Genomic DNA, 13,356 nt, shown 5'->3' on the forward strand with positions numbered 1-13,356 from the left:
GGTAAATAATAACATATTCAATGGTTGGTTATGTCTCTTGACAAGTCAAATTTAATAAGGCTTAAATCCACCTATTAATAATTATCAATAAAAAATCCATTGAAGAATGTCACTAATAATAATAATAAAAAATTATACTTTTCATAATTGATCCAAATTATTCTAATTAAAAACGTCTTGTATTCATATATTTCAAAGAAAATGAACTATGCATCCGCTTAATAATGCATATTTATACAATTTTTTTTTTTTAAAAAAAAAAATTAAATTCAAACTCACCATACAAGCTGATAAAATCATAAAGATAATGCATATTTTCTTTTTCTTTTTGGTTTTTATTTCCTTTAATCATTCCTTCCCTCTCTGGCTCTCTTGCTCCCCAAGAATATTTTTGTCTGGGCAAGAATTCACCATTTGCTACTTTCCGAACCACCCGTGCACGCTACCCACTCGCCGCTCTATCTAAACAAACAAAGATATTTTCCTCCCGATATAAAAGCAAATTCCAGCTCTTCTCTCTTGCACACTGGTTTACTTGTTAGCTTAGGGTTATCCATGGACAGAACGGCTCTGCTCCGCTCTCTCGCCTGCAACAGATTCTTCTTCCGCTCCGCTCGCCGCCTCTCTCGCCCTTGTTCATCCCTTTCCTCTCGTTCCGCCTCGTCTTCTGCCCCAAAACGGCACCGTTTGATTCCCGATCGCAGCAGCAGACGATCCTTACTCCGCCAGAGATTGGCGTCGTCCGCCTCTTCTCTTAACTTCAGAAGAAGCTTATCCTCTCTCTCTCCCCGCGCCGTCGCCACGCCCCCCGCTCACTCTTCCTCAGGTATCGCCCTAACGTTTTTTTCTTTTTTGAAATTGCATTTCATTGCCTCGATTAAAACGTACCGACAGTGGTTTTTGTGGGGCAGAGTTTATAGGAGTGCAGGATGAGGTTGCGGAGAAGCTCGGGTTCGAGAAAGTGTCCGAACAACTCATCGGAGAGTGCAAATCAAAAGCTGTGCTTTTCAAGCACAAGAAGACCGGTGCGGAGGTCATGTCGGTGTCGAACGACGATGAGAACAAGGTCTTCGGCATTGTCTTTCGCACGCCTCCGTGAGTGCTCTTTTCGTTTTTTTTTTTTTTTCCTGAAAATTTGCTTAGTGAAGCCTGTAAGTAATAACTTAATCGAGTTTTGGATATAGCAAATTATCGGCTGCCTGGTAAATTTGAATTAGTAGAGGTCATTGAGTCAGTTGTCAAATATGTAATACTCAGAAACATTCAACAGAATTTTAAGAGTTCGTTTGGCATTGCTACAGTAGTGTTAGTGAAGAAAATCACACTCTTTTGAACTGTGGTGCAAATTACTCTCGTTTGTGTTTTAATTGATAATTGATAGTGTCTCAAGATTTAATCATCCTTGTGTATGTAATTTATACTGCAGAAAAGATTCCACTGGGATTCCACACATATTGGAACACAGTGTATTGTGTGGGTCGAGAAAGTATCCTTTGAAGGAACCATTTGTTGAATTATTGAAAGGGAGCTTGCATACTTTTCTAAATGCATTCACCTATCCTGATAGGACTTGTTACCCAGTTGCTTCCACGAATTCAAAGGTGAAAACAGGGTTGACAGTGGAATGTAATTGGGAATTTAAATGTGTTGAATCTTGGATCAAGGTTGGATTTAATACATGGTTATTTATTTTCTTTTTCTAAACAGGATTTCTATAATTTGGTTGATGTGTACCTGGATGCTGTCTTCTTCCCTAAATGTGTGGAGGACTTCCAGACTTTCCAACAGGAGGGTTGGCATTACGAGCTCAACAATCCTTCAGAAGATATATGTTATAAAGGTTGCTTTCTTGATGGATTTATCCAATCATTAATTCTATTGCAGTAGGTTCTGGAATATTCTATGCCTTTGAGCAGTACTTCAAGCGTCCTGGTTATCGAATCTGTCTAATTCCAATCATTTAATTCATTTTCTTCTGTTCTTCCTAAATGAATTTGTTCTTATTTTCAGGTGTTGTTTTCAATGAGATGAAAGGTGTCTATTCCCAGCCTGATAATATATTAGGGCGTGCCGCTCAACAGGCAAGTTGTTTTTTTTTGTTTATTTTCTGTTCTTACACTTTGATACCTTTGCATAAAAAATTGTGCATTCTCAATTAAATTTGTTCTGTGGGAAGTCTTAGCGATCAGTGCTGCTAAAAGATGTTCTTATGCAATGTGCTGATAATTTGAGTGTCAAAAATATTTGATTCCATGCTGCACTGGCTTCAATTTTGTTTCCTTTTCTTTTTTATTATCCATTGATTATGAATCAATCACAATTTGATGGTCTCTCTTTCTCAAGTGGCACTGTGTTAATGATTGTTTCCTGGATTTATTCATTTATTTGTATTTTACTATAGTAGGTAATGGTATGCAAGATTGTATAAGTAGATAGGAAAGAAAGTTATGCTTCACTCATTCATAATATAAATTGATAAACTACATGATTTAGAGAACCTGGTTTGTGTATGTGTTCAAATATCATAGTGACTCGTGCATTTTGAGTTTGTTGAGGTCTTGGTCATGCCATACTTCTATACTAAGGCATGCAGTTAATGCTACAATGCATCATGATGGTTCTTGGAGTTGGTCAGTAAATCCATATGGCTAGGCATGCTCTGGAAGAAACATTCTAGATGACTCAAATGTTACTAATTTGAATTCTATGTTCATTTTTGATAAATGTTACTAGTTTGAAGTCATTCAAATGTCAGTTGTTATCCGAAAGATTTGATGCATTTTTTTTTTCTCATTGTTTTCTATTATTATTATTTTATTGATGGGTCTTACATGTAACTTTGGGCACAGGCTCTTTTCCCAGACAATACTTATGGTGTTGACAGTGGAGGTGATCCTCAAGTTATTCCCAAACTGTCATATGAGGAATTCAAGGTTTGTTGCACGCATCGCATCATGTTGAGATTCTTGATCTACCGTCTTAGTGTAACAATATGTAACTTTCAAATAGTGATTTTTTTAGTGTTGTATCTTTGCAGTACTAATTAATTCTCTTAACCTAATGACTTACATAGTGCTTTCTTTGTTTTGAGTGTGATACTTGTTGAACTATATAGTTACTTATTACCTATCAAAAAAAAAAAAAGTTGTTAAATTATAAAGTTCAAATGAAATCTGGTGTTATTTATTGTTTCTTTTTTACCCTGTCGATAAATGTCAATGGGGTTTTTCTGGCTATTCAATAGCGGACAATCCATTTTTATTTATGCTAATTGTCAAAAAAGTTAATTAAAAGCTTTTGGCAGAGCATTATGGTTTTTTATTTATTGTAATACTGTCACTTTATTTAATTTTTTTTAAATGCAACTCTTTACCTCTGGAATTGTGATGAAGTTTTCTGGTATCCAGTTTCGCATGTTAATTATTGAATTATTCTCATGTACTCTAGAAGGGCTCCTTCAAGTTTCAACATTGATATATGGATGACAAGATTTGCAGTTTTAAGACTTTTGCTATCAGTTTTGCCATTCAAGTTTCTGTAGCATGCCTTAGAAATTTTTTAAGTTTCTTTCCAGTAACATAGATGACTTTTTTATCCATATATTCTTACGTATGTGACCTCTTGTAGTTTCCAAATTGCCTAGATCTGTACTCGAACACAGTTTTTAATATTCATTATTTTGTATGAAGTATATGGTGCTATTTCGCTGAATGAAATTTACAGGAATTTCACCGTAAATATTACCACCCCAGCAATGCCAGGATATGGTTTTATGGAGATGATGATCCAAATGAGCGCCTACGAATCTTGAGTGGTAATAAATGACTTCTGCTTTTATGAATACATGCCTCTCATAACTTTCCATGATATGCATGGGTAAATTTGTCCCAAAAGAAATGTGATGCAAAACTAGACGTGTCTACCCATTACACCAAGGAAACCTAAAATGACTGGGCTTCTCCAGTGAATTTTCTGTAACTTCTTTATATATAAAAGAAGAAAAATTGCAAAATTGTAATTTTTTGGTGTTTAAGCATACTACATTCTATCTGGTTCTTATATTAAAGTACTCTACATAATTTCTTTTTTTCACAAAAAAAAGGTGCTTAAAATTGTGAATAAAAGGAATTCCCCTTTTCAATTTTTTTGAGCAGTTTATTTCAGAAGCTATTTTATACAGGCAACTAAATCAAGAAAAAGAAAATGAATGGCTGTAAAGCTATTGATTATTTACTGCCTACATTGATGTCAAGTTTGAATTCTACTGATCTGGTTCAATGATGATTTAGGATTCTGTGAAATTTATTTAAAATTTAGCATCTTACTCTCTCTATCTCTCTCTGACACAGAGTATCTAGACATGTTTGATGCGAGTTCAGCTCCCAATGAATCAAAGATTGAACCACAAAAACTATTCTCAGATCCAATCAGGATTGTTGAGAAATATCCTTCTGGTGAAGGTGGGGATCTGAAGAAGAAGCATATGGTATGCCTTAATTGGCTGCTCTCTGACAAGCCCCTAGATCTGGAAACTGAGCTTACCCTTGGGTTCTTGGATCATCTTATGTTGGGAACTCCTGCTTCTCCATTAAGGAAAATCTTGCTGGAAAGTGGCTTAGGAGATGCCATAGTTGGTGGTGGGGTTGAAGATGAGCTCCTTCAGCCTCAATTTAGTATTGGATTGAAGGGTGTCTCTGAAGATGACATTCAAAAGGTAGAAGAGTTAGTCATGAGTACACTTAAGAATTTAGTGGAGGAAGGTTTTGATGCAGATGCTGTGGAGGCTTCCATGAATACAATTGAGTTTTCTCTCAGGGAAAACAACACTGGATCATTTCCTCGTGGCTTGTCGCTGATGCTTCGGTCCATTGTAAGATATACCCTGCTTTTTGTTGTTTTATGAACCTGGCATCCTTCTCTTGTTTTATTTTTATTTACTTGTGTACTTTGCCTTTTGTTTTATAGGGTAAATGGATATATGACATGGACCCCTTTGAGCCATTGAAGTATGAGAAACCCTTGACTGCCCTTAAAGCCAGAATAGCAGAGGAAGGCTCTAAAGCTGTTTTTTCTCCTATAATAGAGAAATTCATCTTAAACAATCCTCATCGAGTTACTATAGAAATGCAGGTAGTCTCTAATTCATTTTAGCCTAAAAGTTTTCAGTTGTTGTCTGCATGTGGTCTTCTGTACTAATTATATCTTGGTTATTTTCTATGTCAGCCTGATCCAAAGAAAGCTTCTCGTGAAGAAGAAGCTGAGAAAGAAATTTTAGAGAAACTTAAATCAAGTATGACAGAGGAAGATCTTGCTGAGCTAGCACGTGCTACACAGGAGTTACGACTGAAGCAGGAAACTCCTGACCCACCAGAAGCTCTGAGAAGTGTCCCAAGCCTCTCTCTACATGACATTCCAAAAGAACCTATTCATGTTCCTACACAGGTTATCATTACCTATACTGTCTTTTGTTTGAAAGTACTGCATGTTTCTTTTTCGGTGGGGAGTTTACCAAGCATTCTTACATGAACTGTAGGTTGGAGATATCAATGGAGTAAAAGTTTTGCAGCATGACCTCTTCACAAATGATGTCCTTTACACCGAAATTGTCTTCAATTTGGGTACACTGAAGCAAGAGCTTCTCCCCTTGGTACCACTTTTTTGGTAAGATGTTACCTTCAGGTTCACCAAATAGGTTCTGAAAAGAAAATTTATATTTAGTGTACGTTAACCTTGAATATTGTAAGTTCAGTCTCTTGTCTTTAACTTGCTACGATTTCCTTTCTAGGACCTGCCAAATCTGTCTTAACTCGGGGTTTTCATTCTTCTTTTTGTTATTTTGGTTGCCTGAGGGAGATGAATTCTTTTGTCCAATCCTTTTTGCATGATGTCTCTTGTTTCGGTGCCAGTCTTTTTGCTTTACCAATCCTCACTAAGAGAAAGAGCGACCTCTAGAATGTTCACTCTCTAGGGCGAAGTATTCTACCACCTAAAAGAAATATAAAAAAATTGTTAATGTGGAAGTAGTAGCAGTGCTAATAATGATGATAAAGTGCATAAATTCTAATGTGTATTGTATCTCTTCTCCAGAGATAATTGAGGTCACATATTTTTGACTATGAAACAATGTTCTTGACAGCCAATCATTGCTAGAGATGGGTACAAAAGACCTGACATTTGTACAGCTTAATCAGTTAATTGGAAGAAAAACTGGAGGGATCTCAGTTTTTCCATTTACATCATCTGTACGAGGCAAGGAGGAGCCATGTAGCCATATAGTTGTTAGAGGCAAAGCCATGGCAGGACGTACTGAAGACCTATTTAACCTGGTATCTGTTCTTTTCAGACTTTAAATGTAATAATTCAAGAATGATTTGTTGATTTGAACCACTTTGATTAGTGTAAATATTGCAGTAATTCATTAAATATCTTGAAGTTCTTAACTTATCAAAAAACAAATATCTTGAAGTTCTCATGCATTTGGGTGCACCATGGTCCAAGTCCTATTATCTATTTTACGGGTCTTCTGCTGATGATGCTTTATTCATGTTACTCCTCAATCAGGCTTATTTTTTGCTTTATTTTCACTACATTTGAGAGTGACCTAGTTTCTAGCACCTTGAATTGAATATACTTTGGCAGACATACCAAATTCATATGCATAACTTTTTAAAATAGATTTTGCATAAGCATTTTGCACAAACGAGTTGGGGGAGAGAACTACGTATCTCCCTCTAATGCACCTCTATTTTATCACATCATAGGATTCTTTTGGTTATTGTTATTATCCTGTACATTGGATAATTTTCTTCTTATTTGTTGAGGCAAGTTGTATTGTCATTATGGAATATACGGAACCTTTGCATCAAGTCTTCCAACTGCTGTATTTGCAAAGATTAAAATGTCCATGCTCAACTAGTTTGGGGCTGCAAGCTTGATTATTCTTTTAGTATAGCTGGAGGTTTCTTTTAAACATGTTAAGACATACTATTGTTTGACTGTCATTTTTTCAAAATGTTTCTTTCAATGATGAGGGTCTCTCTTTCAATAAGTATAAAAATGGATGCCTTACTAAGAAACCTTTTCCACAACTTCGTGCACCTTTCTATTTTCCTTATTTTGTTGGCCACCCATGGTATACCATACTACCCTTGCCAAATCTCGTTAATACTTTGCTCCATGTTGTCATTATTGTAATTCACTTCTCAAACAAGTAGTTGCCGGTGGATGATAGATTGACTGAAGGATTCATGCATGTATCGTAGGTTAATTGTGTTCTTCAAGAAGTCCGGTTTACAGATCAGCAACGGTTTAAACAGTTTGTGTCCCAGAGCAAAGCAAGAATGGAGGTACCAAACTTTTGTGGAAAAAATAAGTAACTCAACTGGATATTAATATTTGTTCATCAAGTCTCAAAATTTGTGTTCTGTTTTCAGAACCGGTTAAGAGGTAGTGGTCATGGAATTGCAGCTGCAAGGATGGATGCTAAGTTAAATGTTGCAGGGTGGATTTCTGAAAAGATGGGTGGTGTCAGGTTAGACTATTTAAATGTTTTGAACTGATTTTTGTTTTGGGCTAATCTATATAGTCTACAATGACCTCCTTGCTTTACATCGTTAGACTATTTAAATGTTTTGAACTGATTTTTGTTTTGGGCTAATCTATATAGTCTACAATGACCTCCTTGCTTTACATCAAAGGAATATATTGTCTGGGAATGAATATTTATCATAAATTGGAAAAATTACCTTTTCGGTCTTTGGGGTTTGCAGTTATACCAAAACTGATCCTTGGGTATCAAAAGTATTTTAAAGATCCTGGGGTAAGTTGTCTGTCCAAAATGGTCATTGCCGCCAGTCATTCGATGGAAAGCATTAAATGTATACGTGGATCCACCTCTCTCCACACCATGCAAGGGGCAGTCAACCACCCCTCTAGAAGGACATCTATGCCTTACCTGATGAGGGGGTGGCCTCCCTTCATACGAGGGGTAGGCGGCCTCGCCTCGTATGGTTAGGGGAGGCCACCCCTCATCTGCTGAGGGCCAGGATTTGGATCCAAAATCGGCGATTGGTTGTGATTTGGATCCACATATACATTTAACGATTTTCATCAGACGACTGATGACAGGAATCATTTTGGACACATTGCTTGTCCAAAGGATCTTTAAGATATTTTTTATACTGAATAGGATCAGTTTGGTACAATTGAAAACTCTAGGGACCAAATAAGTATCTTTCCCTTATAATTACATATTGAACTAGAAATCTGCTTTTGTAGATTGAAGGTTGCATTTAAGAATTTTACGCAAATTACCAGGACCTCGTGATTGTAATGCTGTAATTCTATCTTGTTGTGAGATAGAAGTTGAAATGAATTTGTTAGCCACTCATCTGGAGTATGTCACCTGTTCTGACTTGGCTGATAAAAGATCTCGTTTTAATGAGCATCTTTCTAAAGCCAAAAGAGGAGCTTAGCTCTTGAATGAAGGAATTGCTTATTGAAATTTATTTATTTTATTTTTTAAAAAATAACTATCCAATAACTCTATTAGATTTACAAACATGATGCACTGATATAGTTTGCATTTTCCTCATCTACTTGTAGTTACCTGGAATTCTTAAAAGCTCTTGAAGAGAATGTTGATCAAGATTGGGATGGAATTTCTTCATCTCTTGAGGAGATTCGCAAGTCCTTACTTTCGAGGAATGGTTGCCTGATAAATATGACTGCTGATGGGAAAACCCTCACGAATTCAGAAAAGTTTGTTAGCAAGTTTCTTGATTCACTTCCCAGCAACTCACTTCTTAAAATGGCTAGTTGGAATGCTCGGCTTCCTTCAGAGAATGAAGCCATTGTGATACCTACGCAGGTGAGAATTTATATGCTTCCTCCTGCTTGTTTTCCTTTTAGATTTCTTGATTCCATGTCATTATTTATTGACTTTTACATTCTTCAGGTTAATTATGTTGGAAAAGCAGCTAACCTTTACGAAACTGGCTACCAACTTGATGGGAGTGCATATGTAATTTCAAAATACTTAAGTAATACATGGTTATGGGATCGTGTGCGAGTTAGTGGTGGGGCTTATGGAGGCTTTTGTGACTTTGATACTCACTCAGGTACAATTTGGGTCATTACATGCTTTGTGAAGGGTTATAATTGCTATTTCAGAATCTTATGTTTTTGGGGTTTCTTGTTTAGGAGTATTCTCCTTCTTATCGTATCGCGACCCCAACTTGTTAAAGACACTTGAAGTATATGATGGAACTGCGGATTTTCTCCGTGGGTTGGTAATGGATGACGATGCTCTCACAAAGGCCATCATTGGAACCATTGGCGACGTGGATTCATACCAGCTCCCCGATGCCAAAGGTTATAGCAGGTATGTGGACCGCACTTTTTAAAAGGTGGCTTTTTTCCAGTCTTAATTTGAATGAATGCGCTTCAATACAATTAAAGATGTTACCCTTGATTTTAACTGTTTCTTTGCTGAAAAATCTAAATTGTATGAGTCTGAAGTTGTAATTTCATGTCTTGTTTCAAAGGCACACTTCCAGATAGGGAAGGTCACTGCTAATGTCAGATATTAAATCGATGCTTCTAAACATAGTTTTATTGCTGTTAGCACGGATACGACTCAAATTTACTCTTATTTATTATTATTTTTTTTTTTTCTGTAGTATGTTGCGCTATTTGTTGGGAATCACGGAAGAAGAAAGGCAAAGAAGACGTGGAGAGATATTGTCAACCAGGTAAAAGATGGTGTTTATTGACTGATGCATAGACTTTTGTTTCCAATCGAGAAATAATAACAAAAAATGAGATTTGAATATTTTCAAAATCGGTGGCATTACTATTAGGAAAACCGGACTAAAACGATGAAATTGATCTATAAATAGACTAGGAATTTGAGTTCCTTTTAAATGACCTTGCATTGAAGCAATGGTTGGGTCATTCCTTAGATAAAGGCGTATTCACCCAAAGGTTTTTATGTCTTTTCTCTCACAGTCTGAAGGACTTCAAGGAATTTGCTGATGCAATTGAGGCAGTTAAAGATAAAGGTGTGGTGGTTGCAGTGGCATCTCCAGACGATGTTGATGCTGCGCACAAGGAATGCTCTAACTTCTTTCAAATAAAGAAAGCTCTCTAAGACCTCAGAAAAAATGCTGCGAGGATAGGACTTGCACGATTCCCCCCCCCCCACAGGTATGAGATGTAGTCCAAAAGAGTTCCAATTTTTTATGCAGAAGCAAAGATTTTGTGATAGTTGGTTACAGGAAAATCGTTTGTAACGCGGAATTTGTACCATATCAGGGCATTGTGAAATTATTAACATTTCAAATTTCCAAATTTACAAATAAAACTTGCTTAAATAGTCTCGAACACTTTGCATTCAAATGTCCTACACTTCGAAAATATGTCAACAATGGAGTTCCAACAAATACATAAGCATCGAAGCCAAGACAGTAACATTGATATCGTAGTGTGTATCTTCTTTCAGTTTACTATTACAGTAAATCATTTTATGCTTAGTATCTCCCAAAAGAATCTTAAAAGTATTAAAGAGGCGGGGCAAATACACTTAACCCTATGAACTATCGTGTGACACGTTATCCCCTCATATTACCGTTTTCTTTCAACTGGTAGTGTTTAACATTAAAATGGACGGAAATTTACACAAGTGACTTGTATATCCAATTTTTTATTTTTTTACTTAAAATGGCCAAATTACCATCAAAGCTTTTATTTTGGAGTTACTGAATCACTTCTCATGGCTGCAAGGCTTATTTAGCTTCTCTAAAGTTGTTTTTGTTTTGGGAGGTTGAAGTACCCCATTAGTCCCGAGGAGGTGGTCCAACCAACCCCATCTCTCTTCTCTTTATCTTTTAGATTATTATTACTATTATTATTTCATTTGAAATACAAATGTGACTTTCTATCTCCTGAAATTAGGGTATCTTGGGTATTTCAAATAACAATATTTGCACGTGTGGGTCACATTTGGCATTTATCATCAAACACTATAGAAAGTCTCAAATGATAGTTTGAATGTAAAGTGCAAATGAAATGTTAGTTTGAGGGGTAAGTATATTTTCCCTTAAAGATAAACAAGAGGTGAATGACTCAACACGTCAACCACATGATTAGAGCTCTCAGAGCATTTCTAGCAATAATGGTTATTTTAGCTACTCCAATTACAACTTTTTTTTTAAAATTTTAGGGTTAAATACCAAATATCCCCTGGGGTTTGGTAACTTTATTTTTACCTCATGGGGTTTCATTTTTATCACAGAACCCCTATGGGGTTTTGATAAAGGACCAAGTTAGTTCATCCGTTAGTTGACCGTTAGGACTGACACGTGGACCAATCAGATGTTGACACGTAGCACCTATTTAATTTTTTTTTTAATTAAAAAAAAAAAGAAAAGAAAAACAATTGGGGGTGGCCCCCAAGGCTCCATGGGGTGGCTCGGCCACCCCCAATGGGTAAAGGGGGTGGCCCAATGTTTTCGGTTTCTTTTTTTTATTATTATTTTTTTAAATACATTTTTTTTTAAATTTTAAAATATATATATATATATATATATATATATAAAAATTTTTTTAAAAAAATTAATATATGTGCCACGTGTCGACGTTTGATTGGTCCACGTGTCAGTCGTAACGGTCAACTAATTTGGTTACTTATCAAAATCACAGGGACCTCCTGTGATAAAAATGAAACCTCAAGAAAAAAAAATAAAGTTGGAAAATCCTATGAGGGTTTGGAGTATTTAACCCTTTATTTTAACTACTAGATTTCCTCTGCTCTTTACTTTTTAAAAAAATATATTTTTTTTATTGTTATTTTTATTATTTTTTATCCTACATTTTCTCCTCTCTCTCTCTTGGCAAACTAGAGAGGGAAATTCTCTTCACCCCTTCTCTCTCAACAAAACCACAGCAACTGAAAATCAGATCTTCCTCAGTTCCTCCCATCTCTCTTAGCGAAACCAGACCAACAAATCAACACCTGGAAATCAGATCAGACCATAAAATGCGGGCAGGGATAAAAATTCAATCAGACCATCTCTCATCTCTTGGCGTGATGGGTTGGAGAAATGGGCTACCAAACCAAGCCCTCATCTCTCTTGGATTCCATTTCCACATTGAACGTCATAGCCATGGCTTGGTGGAAGTTCTTCTTCTACGGCGACAGTGGATGTGGTGGGTAGGCACCATACCCATGACTTGGTGGGTTCAAGACTTCGGTGGGTTATGGATTTGCGCTGAAGAGTTCTTTGGTGGTAGGGGTTGGGGTGCTTTTCTTGCCCACCATTTTTCTCGCCAAGAAGCTCAGAAATGAGGAAGAGAACGAACAAGTGTTGAGGGAGAGAGAGAAAGAGAGGAAGACTAACGTGTGCTACAGTAAAATTTTACTGTAGCAATTGTGTGGAAAAGTTTTATTTTACCGTGTCCGTTGGAGTAAAAATGGAGCATAATAGCTAAATTAGGGGAAAATGTAGTTTATCCCCTGAAGTTTTAAGGGTTCTTTAATTTTAATTCTAAAGTTCAAAAATTGACAATCTATCTCCTAAAGTTTAAAAAATTGGCAATTTAAACCTTCCGTTACTAATTTTCGTTAAATTGAACGGAAATTTTTTTTTAAAAAAAAAACCTGAGGGTAATGATGTAAGTTCATAGATTTCCATCCGGAAAAATTAAAAGGAGAGTTTAAATTGTCAATTTTTGAAACTTTAGGGGGGTAAATTGACAATTTTTGAAACTTCAGGGGGGTAAATTGACAATTTTTTAACTTTGGGGTTAAAATTAAAAAATTCTTGAAACTTCAGGAGGATAAACTGCATTTTCTCCGCTAAATCACAAACCTTGGCTCTTAACGATTCAAACTGAAATTGAGCCAATTTAATCAACTCAAACTCAGGATCTAAAACAACCAAAATGTCCTTTTCTAGTTTTACATGATAAAGCATTCAAAATTCAATCGGGAATAAATCGTACAAATCCTTTGGATGTAATCATGCTCACTCTTTTTCTTAGCATCTTCCAAAGTTGTCAATCAAGCTTTGTATGTATGTTGCCGACATTGAACGAGTATAAGCAAATTGCAATCAAGCTTGTTAAAGTAAATTGAAACCAGTGATTGTCGCATAAAGGGTGGCTTGATACTATTTAGATTAGGATTCTCATAATTTTCTCAAGATAACTCCAAGTACAGTTTTTTTTTTGTTAAATTTAAATCATTTAAGCTAATAATAATTGTTGTGATTTTCAAAAAATGCAATACGGAGTTATTGTAAGAAATCTAGAGGATTTTGATCCATTATAATAAATGCTCCGTATGTTTTTATCAAA

General features: G+C 36.0%; 1 protein-coding gene across 1 annotated transcript; it reads left to right on the plus strand.

The window, feature by feature from the left end:
- Positions 1–380: 380 nt before the first annotated feature.
- LOC132177779 (presequence protease 1, chloroplastic/mitochondrial) lies at positions 381–10,385 on the plus strand. Its single transcript, XM_059590233.2, has 19 exons — positions 381–826; positions 912–1,095; positions 1,427–1,601; positions 1,708–1,840; positions 2,011–2,081; positions 2,850–2,933; positions 3,724–3,814; positions 4,350–4,870; positions 4,966–5,130; positions 5,224–5,442; positions 5,534–5,661; positions 6,137–6,326; positions 7,263–7,346; positions 7,434–7,531; positions 8,605–8,869; positions 8,957–9,119; positions 9,202–9,382; positions 9,681–9,752; positions 10,009–10,385. The coding sequence occupies exons 1-19, from the start codon at positions 556–558 to the stop codon at positions 10,148–10,150; spliced, it is 3,237 nt and encodes a 1,078-aa protein (XP_059446216.2). The 5' UTR covers positions 381–555; the 3' UTR covers positions 10,151–10,385.
- The last annotated feature ends 2,971 nt before the right edge of the window (positions 10,386–13,356 follow it).

This window comes from Corylus avellana, chromosome 2 (genome assembly GCF_965113065.1).
Source record: "Corylus avellana chromosome 2, dhCorAvel1.hap1.2, whole genome shotgun sequence".
Taxonomy (NCBI): Eukaryota; Viridiplantae; Streptophyta; class Magnoliopsida; order Fagales; family Betulaceae; genus Corylus; species Corylus avellana.

What these genes read in the sequence shown, in the direction of transcription:
- LOC132177779 (XM_059590233.2), top strand. Translation starts at nt 556, where the DNA reads ATGGACAGAACGGCTCTGCTCCGCTCTCTCGCCTGCAACAGATTCTTC. An exon ending in CTATTCATGTTCCTACACAG is followed by an intron (nt 5,443 to 5,533) that starts GTTATCATTACC and finishes CATGAACTGTAG; the next exon opens with GTTGGAGATATCAATGGAGT. An exon ending in CCATTGTGATACCTACGCAG is followed by an intron (nt 8,870 to 8,956) that starts GTGAGAATTTAT and finishes TACATTCTTCAG; the next exon opens with GTTAATTATGTTGGAAAAGC.